This window comes from Amblyomma americanum, chromosome 1 (assembly GCF_052857255.1).
Source record: "Amblyomma americanum isolate KBUSLIRL-KWMA chromosome 1, ASM5285725v1, whole genome shotgun sequence".
Classification (NCBI taxonomy): domain Eukaryota; kingdom Metazoa; phylum Arthropoda; class Arachnida; order Ixodida; family Ixodidae; genus Amblyomma; species Amblyomma americanum.
In genome coordinates, this window is record NC_135497.1 from 146,374,503 (window position 1) to 146,402,303 (window position 27,801).

At 43.7% G+C, this 27,801-nt stretch overlaps 3 protein-coding genes across 4 annotated transcripts in view; 2 read left to right on the forward strand and 1 right to left on the reverse strand.

Annotated features, from left to right (window-relative positions):
* Dysb (dystrobrevin binding protein dysbindin) overlaps positions 1-27,801 on the forward strand; it is a 101,374-nt gene that overhangs the window by 40,304 nt on the left and 33,269 nt on the right. The gene's annotated exons all lie outside the window — the stretch shown is intronic.
* On the forward strand, positions 15,236-25,854 carry LOC144113837 (uncharacterized). 2 transcript variants are annotated; one of them, XR_013310877.1, is made up of 3 exons: positions 15,236-16,407; positions 19,813-19,993; positions 23,494-25,854. XR_013310877.1 is itself a non-coding variant. In XM_077647179.1 (2 exons), exon 1 carries the CDS (start codon positions 15,473-15,475, stop codon positions 16,373-16,375), a length of 903 nt encoding a protein of 300 aa, XP_077503305.1. In that variant the 5' UTR covers positions 15,236-15,472; the 3' UTR covers positions 16,376-16,407; positions 19,813-25,854. The 2 variants fall into 2 exon arrangements, 1 of the variants encoding a protein (XP_077503305.1); XM_077647179.1 differs by having other exon boundaries at positions 19,813-25,854.
* Positions 20,911-27,435, reverse strand: LOC144116380 (biotin--protein ligase-like). The gene is made up of 4 exons (XM_077651150.1): positions 27,199-27,435; positions 23,368-23,550; positions 22,028-22,299; positions 20,911-21,008 (listed from the first exon to the last, which is right to left on the reverse strand). Exons 1-4 carry the CDS (start codon positions 27,433-27,435, stop codon positions 20,930-20,932), a joined length of 771 nt encoding a protein of 256 aa, XP_077507276.1. The 3' UTR covers positions 20,911-20,929.

The following is a 27,801-nucleotide window of genomic DNA, read 5'->3' on the forward strand; positions in this document are numbered from 1 at the left end:
AATTTGTCATAGATACATCAACAATTGAAAAAATCTTGGGTACCCAGGCTTGCCAACATGACTGGCAGCTGCAAGTCTTCCTTGCCAGCAACCTAGACAACCTGGCTGCAAACAGTGACCCAGCCTAGCGGCAGTCATCCGAGATATCGTCCAACTGTGTCGGCTTTCACCATCATTATCGCAGATGCAAGTAGCGACGCTTATGGATATTGTGTGGGAGGTGTCTCGGTAGGCAATAGCTGCCCTGCACACGAGAAGCTATGACATATCTCGCTGCAGTGTGAAGTGCACTCTTACAAGCTTCGTCGACTTGAAAAAGCTTTAAAATTGAGGCTGCCCATTTATTGGAGCATAAGCAAGCATGCCGAGCCCACAAAATTGTTTAACAAGCCTGGATAACATCGTGTTCCTCTGGGGTTAGGTTTAGTCAGTCTGCTTGCTGCATCTGTGGTGCAGTACAATTAAGCATAGCTTCTAAGTCATTATTGCTTAAACCATGAAATTTTACATAAGGTGCAGGCACATAATAGCTGCTGGTTATGCTGTTGCATACACCAGAAAGCACATGTTGTTTTGAGTGGCGTTCTTAGTATTTTTAAAGTCTGCAGTCCTCGTGACTCGAGCGCCACGCGTGTTGCATAATCTGCACACCTGCGGGCAACTGATCTCGTGCGGAGCCATCGCTCCATCCTTTGGCGTGGTGTGGAACCTGTTGTAAACAGCAAGGGTGGCGGAAGATATAGGGGTCCTGGACGTTGCACTCTGCGACCCGAGCTACGCTGCGGACGATTGTTGTTTGGCCGTGACAAGACCTTGCAACTAATTTCAGCCGCTAGAATATGTACTGCACCGGTACTGCAAAGCATTTCATGCTTATGTCTACTCTCGACCACGAGACAGAGTGCATTTTTTTTCACTCCCCACAGTCATGACTCAGTGTGCTATACTCTGTGGGCAGCACCATTAACCGACCATTGGTCTCTTGTACTGCTGTCACTGTTGATTCTTAGCTGCTATAGTCGGATACAGCCGAAGTCCGCAGTGAAGCTCCACCCACATTCGGGGTAGCTGAACTGCATTCTTCGTTGACGAAAAAGTAGTCTGCTGTTAAAGGTTCTTGTTATGTAAACAAGAACCTAACCACCAGACCAACCGAAGTCCGACCGACCGAACAGATCCACACCATAAGAAAATTGTAAGCGCATGAATTTCGCTGCCTTTGGCTTGTCTAACATTAAAAAACTGACTTTATTTACTGTTGTTTTGTCAGCACACATACAGCACACTGTGGGCCGCGGTCCACTGTTACCATGCAACTGCTCTTTTTTTTAAGTCGTTTCCTACTATATAGCTATGCAATTTCTTCCCTTTCTGTTGTTGCACTCCACCCACATTTCAGGATTACTTCATTGGCACCTATGAGAAAAACTGCCTTGCCTTTCAGGAGCATTTGTGTCTGCTTCTGTTCAAATTGATGAGGAACTCTTTGAAGATGATGACTTGGAAGATCTTGAGGACCTCAAAGACAAGCTGGAAGACCTTGAAATTAAGTAAATTGGTCTGTTGAACTGTCTGAAAGCTTGTTGCAATATTATTTTTGTGAATAAATAAGCATGAATGAAACAAATGTGAAACAGAGCACTGTGCCATCTTTTTTCAACTGCTTAGTGTTCTCTGTAATGAAATCTAAATTAATGTACAGCATTCTCTCTTCCTAGATTTGTACACATTATATACCTATCTATCAGGAAAGCCCAGAGACCTTTAGTCTTCCTCAAGAGAAGTAAGAGAATACCAGTAGAAAAGTGTCAGTCAGGGAGACGTAGCCTTTGCGCAGTTGTTCACTGCATGTTCAAGATCCATTCAATGCATTAAAACAAGAACATAAAAGTTTCGCAAGGAGTACTTCAGTAACATCCCATCCTCTGAGACAGTACCCCTGATAAGCAGCTCAAGTTTAAGAAGCAGCTGCAGTGAATGTTCTGCAAAGAAACAATTTTACAGTAAGTACCGACGTAGTGGGAGCAGCTTGGGAGTATACATCTGCTGAAGTCGAAAAGCCACAACAGATCCACACCATAGAAAAAAAATACACAGAAGAGAGTGCTGAAGTGCATTAAGCAGCCACTCCCAAACTATGAACTGCAACTGGCCGACACCATTCCAAAGGAAAGTAACTGATGCATGTTGCCAGTGCTTATGGGGCAAGAACTTGGAAGCTAACAGAAAGGCTTGAAATAGAACAGTACGGTGAACTGTGGAAAGGCAAACGACAAGCTTAACATTAGCGAAAGAAAATGGCATAGATTGAAGGAGAAACATTCTTGCTGAAAGAGGACAATACAGACTGGACATATATTGCATGTAGCTAGAAACCTATGGTCTGCTAAAGTGGATGCCAAAAGAAGGCAAGGCAAAAGGGCAGCAGAGAGTTTGAAGGAGTGACGGGATTAAGAAATTAGCTAATGTAAGATGGGTGCAGCTGTTGCAAGACTGGGGCAATTTGAGATCATTGCCCTTGCTTTGAAGCAGACCCAACTCTGTAGATGATAAAAGTGTGTATAAGCATTTGCTTGTGGTTCTGCAGCTTTCAGACTATGCACATGCAAGTAATTCCCCTGATAAACCCCCCCGATTCATTTCTCTCTTACCTTCGTCCAAAAGGATATGATATTTTATTGATGTTACTGCTACTCACAAGCACCAAGCATATTGGAACCACATTCACAACAGCCAGCTAACAAAGCTTCCTTTGCAAATTTTTGATATCCCTTTGGAGCTATAGGAATCAGCACGGTAGACACAATCAAAGCAGCACTTTTATTGCGAAAGCAATACTACGCTAGGTCCCCCCGCCCGCCGCGTATGCCAGAGCCGGCGCTGCGCTTGGCAGGTGGTGTGACGTCAGCTCTCTCCGTTGCTATGACGACGCGTGACATCAGCTTGCTCCCCGCCGCAGCTAAAAGGGAGTCGCGAGTGCCATGGCCCCCGAGCCGGCACCGCGCCCAACAGGCAGTCTCTCCTTTGATATGACGACCTCCTCGCCTTGCGCTCACTCCTTGCCGGCTTCACTGGGATATATAGTGGTGCACTACGCGTTGGTTGATCAGTCTCGCCATGGAAGTTACCGACGAAGAGTCTATATCTGAATCTAGTTGCTCTACTGCTTCGGAACAGTTAAATTCTAAGGCGAAAGCTAAGCAAGCTTTCGCAATTCAACCAGGTTTAACCAGAGCTAAACCGCACCACATTTTTTTATGAACCAAGTTATTTGTCAGTATGCCGCCGATACTTCTGCTCAGCTGCCATACTTGCCCTTAGAGAGATAATGAAGTGAATTTGTTATGGCTGTTGCAGAGCATACAAGACCCCATCAGATTAATGAGCCATGCTCCAGAACCTGTGCTTATGAAACAAAGAAATTAAGAAAAAAAAGCTGATAGCACTATCGTTCCTTGTGTGACACATGTGATGAATTACATGCAGTTTTCCCCATGTTGCCTTGTATATGTTAACCCATAAGTCCATGTCGCTAACTAAGCCAAGAAAACCAAGTCAAGCCAAAGAAGCAGCATTTATTGCAAAAAAAAATATGCTTTGGACTTGCTGTATTGGCTTCTACAATAATGTCACAAATTGGCAAGCATGAATGGCACTTTTGAATTGACGAAAGACATCTAAAAATAGGCATGAAATGCCATGAATGTAATGTAGAAACTTTCCACTTTGTGAAATCAAATGGACAATGTCAAAAATTGTTCTTAACGCTCTCAGACACGCACTACATTCTACTACTGAGAAAGATTCGAAAATTTGTGTGTATATTTTTACCCTCTATTTCTCAAAAATAACAACTCGAAAATAACGCATGGCGCACACTTTCACACTAACGAAATTTCAGCCCGATTCTTCAAAAAACCATTTATGCACAATTAATTATTTCCTTCAGTATCAGAAGCAGCTTCCGCAATGAAAAATCAGCTAAAGTGTCCTTTAGTAAAACACTCCGCTGCGTGAGAGAAGAAAAAAGTTACAGTACCAGACAGTGCTTCCCAGGCGTACAGTAGAATTTTGAGACGTCCATCCATCTTTATTTCTTGTTTTTGAAAAGAGATTCTTTTTTCTAGGCACAAAACTGCCCTACCATTCTGTCCAGTGGGGATTTTAAATGTTGCCAGCATCACTGACTTCATGAAGACAGCTGTAGACTCTTACAAAAAAGTTTGAAAAGCCGTGCGCACAAACACAGATGCCTTGCTGCAAAGGGGTTAATGTGCCTTAGGGTGGTTTCAAAAGTCACAGAGTACTGCACTATGAAAAACATTTTTTTAAATATTGTTTATTCAGAACAAATATCACAATGGATGAATGGACAAAAACTGCAATGACATGCCACAAAAAAAAGGGCTTCAAAGGTTAAAGCCACAATAAAGATAAAACTGCAACTCTGCACTTTCTTCAGGCCATTTTTAATTGTTAAGTTTGCTTCCTTACATTGACCCAGAATTAATCACAACTGCAGCAGTCATTGTTTAGATTAGAATGAAATGCTGAATTTTCAGGCCATGAGATGACGTCATGTCATTAAAGAAATCATAACATCTTTCACATCACAGCACTTAGAAGTTGTACATATATTTATTATGAAGATTTTCAGTACTACCTTGTGCATGCGAGGAAACTGGCTTAACATAAAAACCTTAACAATTAGTAAAAGGCCAGTTACACAGGCTGAGCAGCACTGTATACTAATAAATTATTGTTTTGCAATAAAATTTTCAGCTAGATGTAGAAAAAAATGCCAAAGGAATGCTTGTGAAAAGACACTTCCTGCTGCCAAGTAACCAGACACTTCACAACACATTAATGCCACTGCCACAGGAGAAGCTCCTTAGTTTGAAATATTGAAGTGGTGACACACCAAAAAGGATTACTGCACGCTCGTTTACAGGAAGTTCCAAGAGTGGAAAAGGCTGGTGAAGTAAAGCAATAGTGGGATGAAATCGCCGTATTACTTTATCCCAGTTACTTGCACACGGGCTTTTGAGCCAAGTTTCTACTGTGCCGATACATGTAGTACAGACTACAAGCCATTTACATTACTTTATGTGGCAACAGATAAATAACGTTTGAAAGACTAACATGACAACACGTCCCTCAAACCAATATGTCTTTTACGCATTTAGTTTAGAAAATGGAATCTCAGCTTTCATCACCAAGCAATTTTAACTGCATTAACAGGACTTTACATGGCAACAATATTAGTTAGTTATATTGATTTTAATGGTGCAAAAGCAACCACACGGCAACAATATGTTACCTCTGAAAGACTGTCACGACTAAGTTATGAACACACCCTATTAGCAACATGTTCTCTCTCTGCATATAATTTAGAGAATAGAACCTCAAGCCTTATCAGTATCTGAAAAAGAAATGCATAAATTGGTGCGTTAATGTATCTTTAGTGGTATAAAAATAAATGTGCTGTGCATATGAACAAATGCAGTCAGACGCACTGCAACTATTCTTTTGTAACAATAAGATTATTCATCAGGTCAAAGCTGTTTCCATTGGGCTGAATTTTGTATTTGCCTGAGCATTCTGCCAACAGGTAGCCATACTCATCCAAGCCCCTGATCAATGCCTTGCATTCATAATCCTGCAGGGTGACCGCCTGGCCTCTGGAATAAAGAAAAGCAAATATGCCACGTGTTATGTTAAAGCAATAGCGTTAAGGCTCTCATTCTGCAGAAAATCCAGTGGCAGCGTTGTGAACGAAAAAGCGGGTGGCCCACCAGCCACCTAGGTAACGCGACCTTGTGACGTCATCACTACCTGCCCACTGGATTATGAGCCAACTGCCCACCATAGTAGGTGGCAGTTAAATTAATGATTTGTCACAAGAGGTTGCTTGGGAAGAGCAACCTAGATCTCGCAAGCCTCACCGGTGGCTGTGTTTGAAACAGCCACTTGCCGGGGCAGCGGTGCATCGCTTAACTGTTGCACTACTGCACCAGGAGTGGTAGGAGGTCTCCCCACAATCTATGAATGTAGATAATGGCCAACGCAGCATATATGAACATATAAGCAGAACCTAGGCGACAGAGGAGGAGTGCTTACGCATAAAGGATCTCTAATGCTACCGCATTGTACTCCTAAGGGAAGGGTAAGCGTTACGTGATGGTGAAAGAAATAACAGTATTTGTGCCTGCGAAGTGATATGCAAAGAGGACCCCAGGCCAGTGAAAAGACCCATTAACGCTATTGTGTCATACCCTTACGGAGGACCTGAAGTGTCCCTCAAGTTTTTTTGAGGCACCTTGCTACAGACTACTGTGCACTGGACAGTGGCAATGCCAGACATGCTCCTGCCTGCTAATTTTTAGTATATTAAGTGTATTTAGTGCTACTGATGTGAAGCCCTAACTGTCACCTAATGTATGACACACTGCACTTGCATGGTGAAGGGGAGACACTGGCAGCCACTCCCAGGCCATTTTCAGGCATCATCACCACAGTGGCCACACTAACCCCATCAAAGCACTTCTCGTCAGATTGCTCCTCAGTACATCAAACAGTGCGTGCTACCTGTTGTAAATTTTCATTTGAGCTGTCATCTGAATCGCATGCTGAAATCTCATCCACCCATAGCACCAGAAAAGAGGTGAGTGCAAAAGCTGTTGCTTCTAGCAGTTAGCAAAACTCGTTAGTAATGTACTTACAAACGAACAGCTGCAGTCACCTCTTAGTGTGGCCAGAATAATAGGTTTGGTGCTACATTTAGACCATAAATAAATTAATGAGACTGCACTGCAAACACTCCTACCCTTCCCAGTTTAGCGTTTCAAAAGACTAACAAGCTAGCAGGCAGAGTAATTTTCGGACACCGCATTCCAAGTATAGAAAGTTTGGTATCCAAGCATCAAAAACGACCATACCAACATGCACTGTGAAAGCTAAGCTTATTTAGAAGAAAGCTTATTTAGCTACAGTGTTTAGAAAAGTGTAACGTGCACTGAATGCTGCATATGAACTCATTTGATGGGTCACTTGCCACATAGACTAGATTATATTTAATTAGGAAGAAATAAAAGAAATAATTGGAAAAAAATAAAAGCTATTTATAGCGAGTGCCTGACTCAGTGGTCACCTTAACTGTACCAAGATAAAAGGGGTGAAGGGAGTGAAAAGGAGGAAGAGAGAAAGAAATCCAGGCCATGCATACTTAAAATATGGGAAAACTACAACTGCCAAACCAATACTAATTCAAGAAACACAACTCAAGAAGCGGGTACATTTCGATCGCGGCGAAATTCTAGAGGCCCGTGTACTGTGCGATGTCAGCAAACATTAAAGAACCCCAAGTGGTCGATTTTCCGGAGCCCTTCACCACGGCATCTCTCCTAGCCAGAGTTGCTTTGGGACGTTAAACCCACAAACCCTAAACCAAGCAATCAAGAAACAGGAGCAAGATGTAATGACACACTGAGCACACAGAATGATACTAAAATAGCATCACTGCAAGCTTTCTCCATAATGAAGTTTGAGCAAGGAATGGCTCCAAATAAATAGAGGCATACTGAAGTTTATTTTATTACTACATGTTACCAGGTACCTCTGCTTCAAAGTAATTGGTGCGTGGTGTTTTAACGTTCCCAAAACTGCATGTGGGCTATGAGGGGCACTGTAGTGGTGGGCTGCAGATTAATTTATTTAATGTGAAATGCTTCTGCATCTTCCCTCCATAAAAATGCAGCTGCTGCGGCCAGGATTCAATCCTGCTACCTTGGGCTCAGCAGCCGAACGCCAAAGCCATTGAACAACTGTGACTGTGCCTTAAATTGATTCCTTCAAGGTGTCTAAATACGTTACTTATAGCCAGTACCAACAAAAAACTCACCCATGAAGCCAGTATTTGTAATACTCTTGCAGTACCATGCTACTGCAACCACTTCGGAATGTAGCCACCAGAAGCTTCATTTCATTCAATGTTCTAGCAATGACTTTTTCAGGTGTCAGAGGGGAAGCCACTTGCAATGTTCCAAGTTTAGATGGTGCAACTTTCACAATGTCATTGATGCAAAGAGTTGGCTTACTGTTCGAAACATTTATGCCGCAGCCCGAAAAGAACACAACCAAGTAAGAGAAAGTGAAATCAAAAGGTGCAAATCTAGTGAAGTTCTCCTCATGGCACTGTACTACTGCGTATAGCTTCCCCTGAAACATCAATACGAAGTGATGCAAGGGCCTGGTCAAGGGAACCGAAGTGGTTTCCAGAGGATTTTGGTGCTCCACCTTAATGCCCACAATTCAGAATGAATAACACATTCTTTTAGGAAATGATGCACACTACAGCTCGCTTAACAGTGTCTGTACGACTGCAAAAGGACATTATTCTTGTACTAATGAGGTCCCACTACAATATCACAGTAACTATCCCGCAAGAATGCAATTGTGTCCAGCTTTCCATCACAAAACTTCTGATGTTCATTTATTTTATTTTCAACTAACTGCTAGCCTCACACAGGAGGCTGCTGCAGGAAAAGGACAAAAAATATGCGTAGCTTTCTGGTCTCTGTGAATGAAATGATCAAAAAAAAACCTCTGACAATCATACAAACAGTAAAAGTAACAAAAAGCAAACAAGTCAAAGTTATGGCATTCACTTCCAATCTAGGTTTGACAAGCAGTCAAACCTAGATTGTATGTATAAACACTCCACCAGATGATACAACAGAATTGAGTCTACTGATCTGAAGGAAACATACCTCAGCGACTAGCAAAAAGCAGGATTGATAAAAGTGACATGCAGCATACACAAGATATACAAATCAAGTTTACACATACACTAACAATTTCACAAAGATTGCATCTGTGCAAGCATGAATTAAAAAGCATTACTTAGCCAACATGCTTGACATCTTAAACAACCAAGCTGAAATAGCTCAATAGCACAATGGGAGATATCGGATACTGCACTTCATGCTCACCATAAAGCCATCGCGGTGGCTGAGTGGCTATGGCGCTCGGCTGCTGGCCCGAAAGACGCGGGTTCGATCCCGGCCGCGGCGGTCGAATTTCAATGGAGGCGAAATTCTAGGGGCCCGCGTACTGTGCGATGTCAGTGCACGTTAAAGAACCCCAGGTGGTCGAAATTTCCGGAGCCCTTCATTACGGCGTCCCTCATAGCCTGAGTTGCTTTGGGACGTTAAACCCCCATGAACTAAACTTCATGCTCACCGACATAACAGGTGATGGAATCTGTATTAACTGTGGACGAGGCCAAGAAACCTCTGATTTTGGAATGGGATCCATAGTAAATATCATTTGGCCACTTCACTCTGATGTTTACCATCTGAGAAGAAAACAAACAGCCATTACAAGCAATGTTTCATAACCTTACACCTTTACAAAAACACACCTTGCCTTTCAGCTAACTTAACATTTTTGCATTTTGTAAGTCAATATGCTTTCCACATAAGCCAGTGCATGCATAAAATGCATTCAGTTTATGCATGCACTTACACATTCACAGATGAACACAAAATCAGCTGGCCGAAGAGCATTGCCTCGAATTTCTCCATAGCAGCCACTACTCCGTCAACACTTTTCTCAGTTCTGTAAGAACCTATGAAACTAGGTGCAACCTGTTCTTAGCCATTGAGCAGGCATTGCAGCAAACTCTTGTGTGATAAAAGGATCTCCACTCTGCTGCCTACGCTTGCACTCAATCTTGAATCATCAGCTGTATCTTTTCCAGACTGGGTTGTCTAGATGGTCTTTAGTGCTTTCTGTATGGCACGCCCTTACCTTTTGCACCTTTTGATAAATGACATATTTTCTGTAATGTAACAATGGTTCTTAAAACAACATTAGAATTAGAATGCATTTTTCTTCATATCCTGTTGTGAGCCAACCCAACTGCACTGCTTCTGCAAGCACTGTGAAATACGTCAGAACACAGGTGTTCAACTTCCCCATATATTTGAGCAGAAGCAACTCACTGAAAGAGATTTAGACGGTAGCAAAACTAGTCAACATAATGGAGCACATGGGAGATGTTGATAGCGTATTCTGAAACCTCTGCTAGTGTAAAGCATTTATAATAAACTGCAATCTCCAACCAAAAATTTTAACTTTAACCCAACGTTTCGAAGCCCACCCGGCTCCTTCATCAGGGGTGACTGAGGGCAGTAGCTAGCGTCTTTTAAGTATGGAGGGGGGGGAGGTGAATAGAACGACAGCTGTGTCGCAAAAGGCACGGGGGAGGGGGAGGGGGTTTGGGCTGTTAGTCATGTTGGCGCACTGCAGGGAGCTGCTGAATGGCGACTTTCTTTTTTTCGTTGAGTTGAAGAGCGAAGTCCCTGGGCATATACTGGGGGCAGGTTTCCTTTTGAGTGGTTGATATTGTTCGGGGTGGTTTGGATATGCCAGGATTCCAGAAGGAGCCTTTTGTGGTAATTTCGTTCGGTTCCGAGGATGCAGGTTTCTTCGAAGTTGATTCTATGGTCGGAGTCCTCGGAATGTTCGGCTACTGGATTGCGCTCTCTTGCGAATTTGCGGACGTCGTTTTTATGTTGTCGAATCCTTTCTTTGAAATTTTTGGTTTCGCAGATGTAGCTTGCATCGCAGTCGGTGCATGGAATTTGGTAGACATAGCCTTGGGCTCTTTCGCTCGGCGGCCGGTCTTTGGGAACAGGTAGGCAAAGCACAACAGTGTTTGTGGGCTTGTGCGCAACCTGGAGACCCGACTTTTCAGGATTCGGGCGATGGTTTCGCTGACACCTCCGACATAAGGTAAAGTGACGTATTTTGGTGGCGGCATTGGTCTTTGTGCGTTTATTTCTTGACGAATGTTGTGTTTTTAGCGTCGAATGGTTTTTGAATAAAGTCTTTTGGGTAGCCGTTCATGATGAGTTCTTTGAATATCGTGCGTTGTTCTTTTTTTCTGTCCAGTTCTGTGCTGCAGTGTGTCTCAACTCTTCTGAACAGTGTCTTCACCACTGATGCTTTATGGATTGTCGGGTGGTTCGAAGAGAAGTGAAGATACCAGCCTGAGTAGGTTGGTTTGCGGTATATGGAGAATTGAAGGGTATTGTGGTTTCGGGACACGAGGACGTCCAAAAACGGCAGGGAGTTTTCTTGTTCCGCCTCTAGCATGAACTGAATGTCAGCTTCTACGGAGTTTAAATGACGAAGGAAATTTTGAGTCTCAGATCTTTTGATGACGGCGAAGCAGTCGTCGACATACCTGAGGAAAATCTTTGGTTTTGGGTGGAATGAGTTGAGGGCTTGTTGTTCAATGTGTTTCATGGTTAAATTGGCCATGACGACAGAGATGGATGCTCCGATTGGTGTTCCTTTCACTTGTCGGTAAAATTCCCCGTTTGACGAGAAGTATGTGTTTGATAGGCACAACTCCAGGAGGCGGCACACATCATTTACACTCAGCGGGGTTCGTGCGCTGAATGTGTCGTCGCGTTGTAGGGCGTCACGGGTGGCGACCACCGCAAGCTTCACGGGGATGTTTGTGAAAAGGGACACCACGTCGAAGGAGACAAGGCATTCGTCGGCCTCAAGGGTGGCTTGGGACACCAGTTCGATGAAATGACTGGAATGACGGATATGGGCCGCTGTTTTTACTGCGATTGGGGATATTAGTTTGTGAAGGTATGCTGACAACGTGCGAAGAGGGGAACACCGGAAGTCGACAATCGGGTGCAAAGGGATCCCCGGTTTGTGGACTTTGGGCAGGCCGTAGAATGCTGGAGCCGATCCGTTGGTGCTCAATAACAGAAGGTAGAGGTTTCGGAAGGTGGAGTGTTTTTGGAATACTTCTTTCAATGTTTTGTTTAGCCTTGCTTGGGTAGTGGTTGTGGCGTCCTTCTTCAACGCAGTCATCTGTTTATCCTTCCTGACTCGCCAAGGTTTGGAGACGCGACAGAGAGAGGTGGGACGAATGGCCATGGGAGCTCAAGGCAGTGTGCCGAACGAGGCGGTACAGGGTGATCTGGGGTGGTCCTCCTTTGAGGCACGGGAAGCCGTAGCCAAACTGAGCTACGAGCGCCGTCTTAGCGAAATGCAGGACGGCCGCTGGGCGCGGGAAGTGTTCAAGTATGTCCACCTGAGGTGTGTCAACACCAAGTGGGCCCGTCGCACCAAGAGTCTAGCGGATAAATACGGAGTGGTACCCTCCCCATTTACTTCCGAGTTTTCAACCCAACGGACGGCAGAAGATCCGAGAGCAAGCGCGATGCGAGGAGCAGCGTCGTTGGCAGCAGACGGCCTGCGGGAAGCCAGCATCGAAGGTCGAAAAGGAGCCCCTATGTGACAACACTAGGGACAGTGGACTGTTGTGCGAAGCTAGGAGCGGTGTGCTTCGCACCCGATGGCTTCGAGCAAAGTACATGGAGGGTATGAGCACGATGTGTGAACTTTGCGGAGACGCTGAGGAAACCATCGAGCACATCGTGCTGGAATGTGCTGGCCTACACCCGTCGGTTTCGGATGCACAAGACAATTCCAGTAAGCCCCATGCCACCTGACGCGATCAGCGGATCCAACCTTTGGGGCACTAGCAATGACACTCGGTTTTCGCCGACCCGAAGAGCCACCGCATGGATAGATGAATACGGCTGAACCCTTTAAATCGGGCGGTGGCTCAAGCCACCTAGCCGCGTCTTGTGAAATTTTACTCCTGCCTTGCTTTTAGCCGCCAATCGTATAACCTTCGCTTGGTTACTTCTACCCGCTTAAAATCTACTTTCCCTTCACTATCCTTAAACCCCAATGCCTTGAGTAAATCAGCCCCGCTGCTTTCCACTGTAGGGTGAAGCCCTTAACAGAAAAGTATCAAGTGTTCAGCCGTTAATGCACAACGTGTCTACCTCGTGGTACCTGGCTCTACGGACCTCCTTCACCCCGCGACGTCACGAAGATGCGGTGGCGCTGATGTTAGCAGCGACTTTCGCATGGTAGGCAAAACAGGTTCCGCTTGCCCGTGCCTACCACAGCTGCCGCAGTTACCGGCGGCTGCTTCAAGCCTGTGCACTGCGGAAGCAGCATATATTGACCAGCTGCGTCACTGCTGGATCCGCGTAGTAGCATAAAAAATATTAGATTAGCCTCGATAGGTTCCTCACGCATAAATGCCGCATTCGGAAACTGGCTAACAGGCATTGGGCCACGGTAGTAAAGCGCGAAGTCTGGGAGTCGATAGGCACTGCCACTCAATGCACTTAATAGCATGCAAGTTACTGCGTTCATTCACCTGAACTTCAGGATAGTAGGCTGATAATTGCTCAAGGAAAAAAAAGACATATGTAGCTGCACACGTACTTATCACCTTGAGCCGGAGTGCACGGGGCGCCGACAGGTTCACTCGCCCCCAAGGAATGCGTTTCTTTGTTAATAGCACACCATGTTTAAATGGCGCGTTTTGTGACATTTAATATTTACTTGAAACTATTTCTTGATATGACGACGTAATTATTTCATTCGAGTAGAAAGAAGTCTGGTAAGTTGTGTCAATCTTGCGCGGTCGCGTTGGTGTGCTTAGAATAGCGTACCTTAAGTGTGCTAAACGCCATATGCTTTTTCATTGCATCATGCATGTGTCATGTTTCATGAGGTAATACATGATCGCGAAGCTTGTTTGGAAAGAAGCAGCCGCAGGCGTGCTACTAACAGACACGTGGCGAGATTGAGAGCTAGGGGACGCGGCATGAAAAGTGTTTTCGTTATTCATGCATGCAATATGTAACTAAACTTGGTGCAAATATGAAATTCCTACGCTAGTTTCAGTCATTCCTTTTATTTATAGCTATACCTGGTGCAGTTCTGGGTAATTATAATTAACACCGTCGTCAAGTCCCCCCAAGGTAGGTCTCAAATAATTGAGTAGATAGTGCGCAGTTTTTTTATGCCAGCATGTGCATAAAGCCCTGTTCTGTATGATGACGCGATTAGTTCTTTTTCTATATGATCAGTACTTAAGCATGCATAGTTACATGAAAACGTTTCTTACAAAAAATAACTAACACAATACTGCACGTGTACGGAAAAAAATCGAGAGATTTATTACTCTCCTCAACGTCTCAGGAATAGTTTGCGACAAATGGAATCATTTGATTTTCATGCGAATTACGAAGGTGAGTGATCCAGTCGCGGAAAATGTGAGAGGTCAGAAAACGAACCTTAAAGTTTATTCCCTCGTTTATGGCATCTTCGCTTTCGCTTTGGTCAAAGAAATGCGGCACTGAAATCAAAGAAATTACCTCACAATTTTTGACGACCACACTTCTAAAAAGCGTAATTTATAAATTTGTACTCAATATTTTGCTATAATTTTTCGTCACGAAACTAAACTTCAGGGCTAGGAAAGAAAATAATTCTAGAAATCAAAAATTTTCATCAAATCGACCAACTTAACAAGAGGGCAAGTCGGCCTGGCTGGTGCGTGGTCATGCGGCTAAAAACAGCGCTAAGCGAGACAGGACATCGGGGACACGACGCTGTCCCCACTTTTCGCGCAGCGCGACACGTACGTATGTCAGCAGACGATGAGCGCATGTCTGCTCCGACGAAACAACGCCAGCACTTCCCCTCACTACTGTCCCGAAGTAAAATCATTCCGGCTAGTGCAGAGTGTCAAAACTTGTTTTATTCAATGCCTAGCGCATAAATAAACGGCAGGAACGCTTTCTACATGTTTACTACTAACTATATATACAATACACAGTGGCAAACAATTTATCTTTATAGGCCGCACGTGGACAACGCGAGCTCGTGTACTTCGACAAATTACTAAGTTGGAAGCATCGACCATTGCTATGATTCGCAGAAACTGGAAACGCGCCTACAAGCCTTGAAATCCCGCGCTCAACACCTATCCGCGACGCCACTCCCCGACCTTTTGCCTACCACGAGCTCGCTAGCGACTGCAGCGCCACCTCGTTTGTTTACAAACATGCAGGATGTCCATACGTCTTTTATGACGGTCCGCAAAACTCCAGTCCGCAATGGAAGCTTGTTGAGCGAACCAAGCGTCGCTTGAAACATTGGTGGCGCACACAACACGGTCACGCTCCTTGAAGGCTCAGGGGTCCAAAACGTGCCACGGGCGTGTGTTAGGTGTTTTTATTCTTTAATTTTTATTTTTTGAACCTTCTTGGCTCGATCCGGTTTTTAGTGCCGTTGATCTCCCGATACAAAGGGATAGCCAGTATGATCGTCTGGCAACATTATAACCAGGCAACACTGGGCAATTTGAGACGCATTTGTCTCACGAAACTCTACCCTGACTGTGACGTTAATCGTTAATTGACCGACGCGGTGCGGTGCTTTGCTCCGTGCGGGATTAGAGGCGCACGAGAAGACAGCCGACGAGGTTATTGTGACGTTATTGACCGACGCGGTGCGGTACTTTGCTCCGTGCGTGATTGGAGGCGGACGAGAAGACAGCCGACGAGGCATGGCGCCGACTGGAAAACGCCGTTCACGACGCCACCCGCGGGATGTGCCTGCGGAACTGCTGGAAACCCGCAAGCAGCAGACAAGCGCTGCCCTACGCGTGACTGCCGAAAGACTTACGAGACCCGCCGAGCGTTGCTTCCTGAACCAGCGGGAGTTTCTTCGGGCCAGCAGGAACGCGGAGCCTCACCCGATACGCCTGGAACGCATCCGAGTCGCGGAACGCGCCAGGTTGACACGTTGGTCTCCATCACTGTCGCCGCCACCGAACCCTAGGCGGAGCAGCAGGCTGCGCTTCCGCAAGCGGGCCACTTGCTGTTCGCCCTCTCTGCTGCCTTCGTCATCCGACGCGAGCCACGCGCCGTGCGAAAAGCGTCGCAGGTGCCTTCGAGCGCCGGGAGCTCACGCGACTAATCGGGAGTGGTCGCCGGAGACGGAGAGGCGCGAACGCCTCATCGTGTCCCGCACTTTGGCGGAGCTGCACAGGTCTCTGGCCGAAAAGCGCCATCTGCTGCAGCAGAACGGGAAGAGTGTGCTCAGCAAAGTGCGAAGCTACCTCCAGGACGTGGCTCTAAAGGCTCAGAGAGAAGAGCAGGAGGAGGAGAAAGAAGAGGACATTGCTTTTTTGCGTGTGTCTCGAGAGGCTGGGAGAGAAGAGCAGGAGGAGGAGAAAGAAGAGGACATCGCTTCTTCGCGTGTGTCTGGAGAGGCTGGGAGAGAAGAGCAGGAGGAGGAGAAAGAAGAGGACATCGCTTCTTCGCGTGTGTCTGGAGAGGCTGGGAGAGAAGAGCAGGAGGAAGAGAAAGAAGAGGACATCGCTTTTTCGCGTGTGTCTGGAGAGGCTGGGAGAGAAGAGCAGGAGGAAGAGAAAGAAGAGGACATTGCTTTTTTGCGTGTGACTTGAGCTGGTAAAAATATGCGGCGAAAGTAAAGAGAGTGAGTTTATTGATTTATTGACTTGAAAGGTAGAGAGGTTGGCCTGAAAAATATCTGGCCTGCTACTCTGCACTGGGGCATACCACGCACTGACTAGCCCAGTCATGCGTGCCTTTTTATGGATGGATGGATGGATACGGCTGAACCCTTTAAATCGGGTGGTGGCTCAAGCCACCTAGTCATGACTTATGAAATTTAACTCTTGTCTTGATTTTAGCCACCAATCAGATAACCTTCACTTGGTTACTTCTACCCGCTTAAAATCTACTTTCCCTTCGCTGTCCTTAAACCCCAATGCCTTGGATAAATCAGCCCCGCTGCTTTCCACTGCAGGGTGAAGCCCTTTACAGAAAAGTATCAAGTGTTCAGCCGTTTCGCCCTCCTCTCCACACGCAATGCACGTGTCGATCTCGTGGTACCTGACTCTATATGTCTTAGTCCGCAAAACTCGTCCTGGCCTCAAACAACAAAGAACTTCCCCTACAGTTATCATAGATATTTTCTTTGGCAATTGGCTGCTCAAAAATCCTGTATGTTCCCAGTGCCGATTTCATCAGCATCTCTGTTTTCCACAGAGCTCTCTCTGTTTCTTTAACCTTTTTCCTAACCGATAATTGCTGATTTGCCCCCCGACTGTTGTCCAGATATGTGCTTGTCAACTTTCTAGTTCGCTTTCTCCATTTCGTGTCAACATTCCTTATATACAGGTATCTGAAAACTTTCCTAGCCCACTGCTTTTCCTCCATCTTTCTCAATCGTTCCTCAAATGCTATCTTACTGCTAGCCTCTCTGCTCCCGAAAGACGCCCATCCCATATCACCTTGTACCCCCTGATTTGGTGTATTGCCATGTGCTCCCAAAGCTAGCCTCCCTACGCCACGTTGTTTAATTTCTAACCTTGCTTGAACATCTGGTCTCATGCACAGGACCGCATTACCGAAAGTCAGGCTAGGAACCATCACCCCTTTCCAGATCCCTCTTACCACTTCATACCTATTGTAATTCCACAGTGCCCTATTTTTCATCACAGCTGCATTCCTACTAGCTTTATTCATTACATATTTTTCATGCTCTGTCAGATACTCAGCACCGTTATTTATCCACACCCCAAGATACTTGTACTCATCCACTGCTTCTAGCGTGAACTCCTGTATTCCATGCTTGCCAACCTCATCATTAAATATCATGTCTGCAGATGTTTCCTTACTAAATTTGAAACTTAATCTATTTCCCTCTTTACCACATATAATATCAACTTCTGTAAATCTTCCTTGTCAGCCATTAGCACTACATCATCGGCGTATATTAGTCCCAGTAATGACTGTTTTATCCATTCCCCTTGCTTGAAAAAAGAAAGGTTGAAGCCTAGTTCGCTCCTCTCTAGCTTGGTCTCCAACCCTTGCAGGTACAACATGAACAACAGAGAACATCCTTGCCTAAGCCCCCGATGTAAATGTACAGGCTCCGATACATTTTTTTCCCATTTTATGAGCACTCTGTTACCTCTATATATATCTTTTAAAAGATTAATTACTCCATCTTCCACATTTAATGTGCCCAGTATGTCCCACAGATACTCTTGAATAACGTTGTCGTAAGCTCCCTTAATATCCTGAAATGCTAGCCATAGGGACCTGTGTTCCTTTTCAGCAATCTCTATACACTGCGTCAATGAAGACAGGTTGTCCTCCAACCTCCTCTGTTTCTGGAACCCATTTTGTAGCTCACCTAGCACCCCCTCGTTCTCCACCCAAGCCTGCAATCTGTTCTTTATAATCTGCATCACCACCCTGTAAACCACAGATGACACTGTTATAGGACGGTAGTTACGTCAGCTTTGTCCCCCTTTCCCTTATATGTCATGTTCATTCTACTTAATCGCCATTCATCGGGGACTTTCCCATCCACTGTCATTTTATTCACTGCCTGTATTAATGTTTGCTTGGATTTTGGTCCTAGCTTCTTAATTAACATAATCGGAATACCATCTGGTCCTTTTGATGTGCCACTAGGAACCTTCTTCTCTGCCCTTTCCCACTCTCTTTGCTCAAGTGAAGCTATTGCAGTAACAGGTCTATCCTCCTTCGATAAATTATGTGCAACATTCTTTCTTTAAATTTTTCTGTCATCCTTGTTCCTATGTGTTTTATCGCTTCATCCCCTTCTAGTCGAATACCCTAATCAGTAACAATAAACCTTTGTTCTAGCCTAGTCTTATTACTCATTGCATTTAGATGTTTCTAGAATTTTTGAGCTGCTTTTCTATCCTTTTTATTTACTTTTGACATCCATTGGGCACTCTTCTAATTTTCTCATTAATCAAATAAGATGCTTCCGTTCTACACTTTATGAAGGTATCCCATTTTTTGTCTACCTCAACTTATAGTTCTTAGAATATCTTATGTTCCCTGGACGCTTCCTGACGTTTCTCTATCGCCCTCTTGACCTCCTCATCCCATCAACTCTTGGGTTTGCGTCTTTTCCCTTTTAGCTCTACTCGCACCTTAGCTAGCTCTAGCTCCAGTAATCGAGTTAATTTGGAATAAGTCCATTCTGTTTCACTATCCTCAAAAATTAGTTTCTCAATTTGTTTGTTTGCTGCTTCCAATTGCTTTTCTGAGTAAAAATTCACCTTTGATTATTCATCTCTTTTCAGTTCTATATTGGTTTCTCTTCTGAAACTCAACTTGATACGCTTGTGGTCACTACCTAGACTTCTGGAACCATGTTCTTCTATGCTCATTACCGCTAATCTATTATACATCCTCTGTGATAGTGCATAATCTATCGTCGAGTGCAGACTCCCTGCCTCCCATGTTATGAGCCCTTCACACTTCTCGGTGCTGTTGCATACAACTAAATCATGCCTGTCACCCATGTCCTGCAGCATGCTTCCTGTCGAATCCGTGTACCCATCCAGGTCTTCTATGTGTGCATTCATGTCGCCTAATATAATTACCTCGCCCTGTCCTCCTAGCTCATCAATGTCGCTTGCAATACATTCTAACATTTTCCTGTTTTCCTCTTTAGCATTAGCTCCTGTCCACGGGTATACAAAGGCAAGGAGTGTTTGCTCCCCTGCCACTTTTCCTTTTAGCCATAAATGTTCCTTGCATCCCAGTCTAACCCTTTGAAAATTCATACTTTTATGAATGAATGCCCCAATTCCACCTCCCTTTCTACTGCCCTCTGTTCTATTGCAATATTCCCATGCGTAGTCTGGGTTACAGGGTGGTTGCTCCATGTCTATAAGATGTGTTTCCACTAAACCATATACCATTAATTCCTCCTGCCTTAACTGTTCTATTTCCTCCCATTTGTCTTTTTCTGCCACCTTGCATGTTAATGTAACCTATATCTGAATTAACTTGGCCCTGGCGCTTGTTTCTATTTCTTCTCCTGTAGTTCCATCGTCCCTTTGATCTTGGTTCTTCCTTCTCTACACTGGTGCCCTCAGAGCTCTGGGTCCCCCCAAAAAGCTGTTGACCGATGCGGTGGCGCCCTCCAGTGATCAATAACGTCACACTGACATGCACCTCAAGTCATGCATCAAGTCAGCATTGACAAAACACCATGCAAACTGCAGGCGAGTTCTTCACTGAAACACTTCTGCTACGCTTTTTTTAATTTAAAAAAAAACTTGAACTAGCATTATTGTAGGTTCTTACAATATTTTTCACTAGTGTTAAGCATTCACTGCTGTTACATATCAACAGCACACCTTATATGTGGCCCTGTTCATAAAAACATGGTGGCTCGTGGTGGCTCTATGACTGTCTTTATGCATCACAAGCAAATGTGTGAACAAGCTAGAACCAGGCAAATTTTGAAGTGAGTTATTCTAGTCTGATGGAATAAAAACCATCTCACCAAAGTAAAAAAAAAGAGAGAGAAAAGCTCAAAATGCAGTTCAGAATGTCGCACAGTTTTAACTGTTACACAGCAATTATGTTACTCTACTCTGTTAGCTCGGATCAGTGGCTCACTGATTGTTTGTGCACAGTGCAGAGAAAGTGGGTTCAGTCATATTTTTAGTTCTTTTTTTTTAGTTTTAAAGAACTGTTTACTTTGCTGTTTTTTTAGTGGCAAGGGTAGGTTGACCCTGCAGAAAGGTATCCAGCTGGCTCATACTTCTATGCTGCGAGTTTCTATGTCATACCTAAAGGAGAGTGGCAATACTGAATAATGAAAGTGACTGAAATAGAACAGGAAAAAACCACCAATGGCAGAACTGGGCTGAAGAGGAAAGAAGCTACTCTGGCAAACATAGCCTATTTCATAGCAATTAAATTTGACAAAAAATTTCAAGAAGTTCATTGTAGACTTTATAAAACAAAAATTAGTTTTCATTTCAAAAAATGTTCTGCTGGTAAAAAATGCCCTTTCCAAGTAGGTGACCACAAACTCACTGTACCACGCATCTGAACAAATGAACAAAAGCTATTATTTTTTACAAAAGTTAACAAACATAGCTGGACAGCTTTTACAAGTGATAAATGCATCTATACAATGGTTCTAGTAATCACTTCTCATAAATACACCTACCTACACCATTCAGCCGGCGTGTGGCGATTGCGACAGATCCATGGATGGACTGCAAACTGAACAGAAAGGAAGGGAATAAAAATTACACAAATATTACTAGTCAGATGCTCTGGCTTCGTGTGTCACAAGCACTAAACAGAACCTGCTATGGCTATTTGCAAGATTTTAGGACTAAAATGTCGGCTATGTTACAGCACCATTTTCTGCAATTAATTGAAATTCATTACATGTTCTGCCAAAGACCGTACACCCTGGCTATCATTCCTTAACAGGCAATCTATCAATATGAGAAGCAACCTAAAACATTCAAAAGCTTTCTTAAAAACTTGGCTCACGTGGACAAGCACAGACAGAAGTTTGCAGAACACACATTGCTGTTCTGACTGCATTCACACGAGACATAGCAGAGGAGTAATGGCATGTGCAAATGTATCAGCAACACTGTCATGCACATGCACACACTATACTTCCCAATGTTTGCTAGCCAATTTGAGCAGAGCTGAACTGCTACAATGTGCTCGACTTCTTTTTGCTTGCACCCATGCAATATAGCCTTCACAAAAACAATGAGGCTGTGTTCCCTCAAGTCAATTATATGCTATGCTTTTCATTTGCAAAAAAAAACTACCCTTCACATTTAGTTGTTCTGTTAATTTTTCTACTACCAGAAATGGCCAGAGCCACCACGGTGGCTCAGTGTTTACGACGCTCGGCTGCTGACCCGAAAGACGCAGGTTCTATCCCGGCCATGGCGGTCGCATTTCAGTGGAGGCAAAATGCTAGAGGCCCGTGCACTGTGCGACATCAGTGCACGTTAAAGAACCCCATGTGGTCGAAATTTCCGGAGCCCTTCACTACAGCGTCTCTCATAGCCTGAGTCGCTTGGGGACATTAAACCCCCATAGACCAAACCAGAAATGGCCAGTGCAAGGCTTCAAAATAAGTGATAAAACTGATTAAAGTGACAGACTCTTCACAGGCCACCACACCAAAAGCACCAGCACATGACAAGCGAAATAGCATTTTGAAAAGCCGAAGCACATGTGGTACAACTAAAAAGGAAATGTTATCTCACGCTTTTATAGCTGTCATGGTGGTTGTCACAATCTCAACAAAAAGGGCTAGCCGGCCCAAGCTGTGTGTCCTCGATGCTGAGAAGTAAATAGCACTGTTGAAAGCTGGGCTGCAGAAAAATGCATCACCAGATGGAATGATCACAGGTAGGCAGTCAACTGTAGCCGTCATGGATGCAGCCATGTCTTCTGTGACATAGCAAAAGCTGACATTGCCATCCATGAATACACCAGATGCAGTCTGTGGTCTAGACAAAAAGTCCTGAAGCACTTCCTGCATGACAAACGGGATGAGGACAGAGCAGTTTTTACTCAAACAGTAAAGGTCTCAAAAAATGTGGCAGAATGCAAAACCAAAATTGCACACTATACAATTTCTAAATACATCTGTGCCCTGTTAATTCGACCCCCGTAAGATCGATGAATTGAATCAGGTACAATTTTTAACATTTTCAATGCATTAGCACCTCGTTAATATGGAAACTTGCTGTCTGGACAATGGACAGGGCGAAACAGCACAAAGGTCATTCGGGCCAATGTATTTTTGTCACGTTAATGTAGACAGCAATGAGAACACACCTCAATTGCCCCAACCGGATATTTCGTTTCCTGTATTTTGAGCACAGAACACCAGAGAAAGAGAGCTCAAATGCACAAAAGCATATTTTTTTGTGGTTTCATGCTTAACACTGCTAAGGTGCCCAGTTGTTGTGTATTGCCATTTGTTGTATTGCATAAATGGCTGTGAAGAAAATGCTCTCTGCTGCTTGCACAAAGTTGAGAACCGAATGAGCACAGATATGTACTAACTGTTCATGGGATGTGAAAAACCATAGCAGGAGATGTCATGCCATTAGACACCATCATGCATCTCATGAACCGCTAGGTGTCCCAGACTGCACTACATTATTTTGAAGATAACAGCTACAAGGATAACACACTTGAAGCTGTCAAGAATTTGTTTATTTTCCACTTCACTGCTGACCAGTATGCACACAAGCATGCCTTAATCATAATGTATTTTTTTTACTTTTTCTTCGCAATTCGTTATTACAAACTAGCAGAGAAAGTTGGGCTAGTTGGGTGACGCTTACTTTGAAGGAAAAACACAGTGCGAACAGGGACGTTGGATGAAGAATGAGAAGTACACCTTACATGTGCTACATTAAAGTGCTTGTAGTGTGTGCTTCTTGTTTTTCATCCAACATCCTCTTCGTGCTGTTTTTCCTTCAAAACAAATGTTATTACGGACAACTTGTTTGTTTAATGGGCAGTTTTGCTCAGGAACCAAAGTGTCCATACCGTTAAGTCAAGACTATTCATGTCAACAATGTAGACTGACCTTTGTTGCTGTGAAGATATTTCCTGTGGACAACTTGTGAGATGCATTGAGGCTGCAGTTTAAGCAAAAGTGTTTTGATAATATGTTTTGCAACATCGATATCCTGCCCTCATTTGCCTTCTTTAGGAGCGCCAACACATCTTCTGATGCACTGAAGAACACTGGGTCAAGTTCCAAGTGAATCTGAAAAGCATATACATACAATGCTCTGAACACAAATAACCAAGGTTTTGAACTACCAACTTCTTGGCAAAATGCGACTACAAAAGGAAGTACTGTAGGCAACGCCCTCTGTTTTTGAGCTTAGTTCATATCAAGCAGTTGGAAGTTTCACATTCTACTAGCCCTGTGGAATCGAATTCAATGAAAATGAACAACCCACGTCCTGAACATAGGTTTAATGAGATTCTCCCACGCACATATGCACCTAAGCTTTGCATTTTAGATCACATGCATAAGGGATCTGACAAGGTAAGGGATACCAAGACCACATTATCGTAACTCCCGTTGAGTATGCATATGAGATAAACTAAAAGCAAAATAGCAGAAAGGAAATGTTAAGATAAACACAATGTGATAGCTCAGGCCTGGAAGCTTAGACATTTGTCTAAAAATGCCTGTAAATGCCTAAATGTGGCATTCTGGCACTTGCCTGCCTTTCTGCAGGTTTTATGCTAAATATGGCCATTTTGGCAAATTTATGCGAAAAATGCCTCCCTCTCCTAGACAAAAAGCAATGAAGACAACAACAAAGTACCAAAAACCGGATGACTTCATTTAAAGAACAACCCCTTAGAAACTGGCCATAAGGTATAAGACATAGCTGGTAAGCTGTGTTAGTTGATTTTTTACAGTGCCATTGTCCCGGGTTGTGGAGGGTGTGTTGCAAATGGGGCGTTTGTGCTTAGCGGGGAATTGTGCTTCTCTCAGGGAAAGTTAGGAGTGTGGGGGGAGGAAGTGGTACTCGTTCTGAAGCTGTGTGGAAAAGTTTTACGTTATCTCCACTATGGGGATGCGCCATCAAGTGGCTGAATTTCTCTGTATCTGGCCACAGCAAGCATGATCCATCTTAAAATGGTTCGCAGGAGAGCTGATGCTTCAGCTCGTTTCCATCCATTCTCGTGAGCCCAGGTCTAAAGGTAATCCCTTTGATTCTTCATGGGTGTGGTTGTGATTATGTGTGTCCTTGTTTAGCTGCCTATTTTGGATGAGCATGATAAGAACGATCTCGATATCGATAAGCATGGAGGGAGCAAGTAAGTAGCAAGTAAATGCTACATTGCATTCAGGTAGCATGCAGGCGAAGGCAGCTTTGCATGTCAAGACGTTAACTAAACAACTGCAGCACTCTGTAGACTGGGAGTTTATTCGGGGAAAGGGTAAAGTCAATGTGATTGTTTCAGACATCAGACGTGCGCTTCGGCTCCATGAAGTGATAAGCTCAGCCCACGTGAATTCTCTCATTTTTATTTCACACTACTTAGCTCAAGTGACATGCCAAGAAGTTGTTCAAAGTATAAGGCCTTGACTGTGGAAAACAAATGAACCGCCAAGTATCAGAACCTAAGTATGCTGTTTATTGCTGTGTGCAACCAAGAGTGGAAGCTGTCTGTGCCCTACTAATGTGACCAGGTCGTATGCTGTTCCTTTATAACAGCAGTATGACGGGGTCCACAATGGCAAATTTTAGATTTTTATTATCATCTCAATTGCTATTATGCAATAAAAATTACTACATGTCACTTACTTTTGGATCTTGAGCGCCTATTACATGATTTTTCAGAGCTTAAATGCCTGCCCATTTTGAGGTTCTTTTTTTGTGCCTGTATTTCCGGGCCCTAGCAATAACCCTTCACCGACAAATGCAATTTTACGCTTTGAAAATGACATGGACATTGGCTGTCTCATGTCATTCTTTTTCATTGTGTTGCTTACTTCAACAATAAGCCTCATTAAACCTCTCCATTTAAAAGAGCAGGAGGATGCAGCCACAGTTGCTGAAGTGAATTTCCAGTCTAGTTAACATGGCTATGCATGAAGCTTTCCCGACAGAGATGCAATGTTAGTTGGATTTGATAACTAAACTCAGATCAATTTTTTGTGCATCTCCCTTTCTGCTTAGGAGATATATTCAGATCCTCAGCTAAAACAACAGATGAAGTTATATTTGAAAGATATACTGCGTTTAGAGAAATTTTTCCTAATCAAGTGGCTACTGAGATTCTTTCTTGATACTGTCATTTATATTTTAATCTAAATCACTTTGTACTACAAACAAGTTACATTTTCAACTACAAGGAGAAAAAAAAATGGCATAAAGACTCTAATACACAGATGCAACAGTTAGGAACAGATAAGTAATGTTCACCTACGTATTCATAAGAAGTTTGACAGATGTCAAATAGAACACAGCATCATATGGGCATGGGCCAACCTAAATCTGGTTACCAGATGTAAGGCACAGAAAAAAATTAGGCACGAAAATAACCATCAGACATATATGAGGCTACAACTAGTTTAGCACACAATGTGGCTCAAGCCCCTGCCTTAAGGCACACACCTAGGACATACAAGACCTACGAGGTAAACAGTAACCTCTTTAGTTGGTTAATTTTTGGCTAACATGCAGTACCTACACATTAAATTTTATGTATAATGCAACTACAAGTCTAGCCACAGCTAAAGGAGATATGTATTATGGGAACCCAAATTAGCAGACATTTCCAGCTTATCTTCAACCTGATGCAGCTTGCTCCTACAAAAGCAGCCCAGATAGTGTTTAATAATATCGGCATGTTTCACTACCGCTCCAATAATTACATAGCATACTGATTAATAAAAACAAATTTTAATTATTTTATTTAAATAAGATTAGTTTTGTATTTATTTTATTTGACCCGCCACGGTGGCTCAGTGGTTAGGGCGCTCAGCTACTGACCCGGAGTTCCCGGGTTTGAACCCGACTGCGGCGGCTGCGTTTTTATGGAGGCAAAACGCTAAGGCGCCCATGTGCTGTGCAATGTCAGTGCATGTCAAAGATCCCCAGGTGGTCGAAATTTTCCCGGAGCCTTCCACTACGGCGCCTCTTTCTTCTTTCACTCCCTCCTTTATCCCTTCCCTTAAGGCACAGTTCAGGTGTCCAACGATATATGAGATAGATACTGCACCATTTCCTTTCCCAAAAAACCAATTATTATTATTATTATTATTATTATTATTATTATTATTATTATTATTATTATTTTATTTGAAAATACTGCAGCCCCATGCAGGGCCTATAGCAGAAGTGGGCTACATAAAATATATATCAATACAATTTCACGCACCAAGAGCACATGGCAACAATAAAATATAAACACAATGCCTCTGCATGTCACGACGACTCAATTGCAGACACAACTCATAAAGCGATAATGACCGAATGTTGCCATGTAAAAAGTTCTAACCCTCCACAGTATGTGGAAAGAAGCTGCTGTATTTGAAAGCATTAATACGTGCAAAAAAAGGTTGGATATTAAGATTATGATGGCTCCTAGTTGCAGATGGTTGTGAAAACAAGATATGGTTACCATCTGAAAGGCAGCAAGGAGAATGCACTATAAAGTGGAGAAGCTTTAAAGAATAAGTTTTCCAGCGGGTTGACAGTGGACTTAAGTTTAGGGAAACATGCCAGATGAGGGTGAAAAATGATAGTCACAGCGGCGGTAAACAAATCTTGCAGCTTTCCGTTGCGCAGATAAAATTGAATCTGCACATTGGAAAGCTGCAAGATTTGTTTGCTGTCACTATCTTGGTCAAAGTATTCATGTCCAGAGAAATAGAACCACTTGCCTCAGACAAAAGTGCCAATCCACCGTTGCTACTTCCTCGAAGCTCAAACACAAGGCCTGCGCCCTCTCGGTCACGTGCGACAGTTTTAACACTGCAATTCTGGTCAAACTGGTATAGTACTTGACCTCTCAGCATTGCAATGTCTTCTGCTGCTTCATGTACTACTGTAGCAATGGCTTTGGGTCCTAAAGTGTGTTCCATGTACCGAACACCAGGCAAATCCAGCTTTGCAGCCATGACAAGAAGATTCCCTCCATGAAAAAAATATTCTGTGAAGATCCGTCTTGTTGTGCTGCTCATGTCGGTGCATGCAACAATAAAGAGTTTAGTATTGGCTAACCAAGGCGCCCTTTTGACCTGCAAAAGGTAGACACAAATCGAACAATTGACAATGGCTGACAAGCAGTTTGCTTCTATAGCCAGCAATAAATATTAAGCTCAAATGCACAATGTTGTACAAGTCCTGTAGAGTCTGTAGCATAAATAAGGGCAGTGCAATTTTTAACGTTAAATGGCTAAAAGTTATTAGCGAAACCCTTAGCCTACAACAGCTACCAACCTGCGGGGGAAAGAATGATTTCTAGAAGTATATCGAAGTAGAAA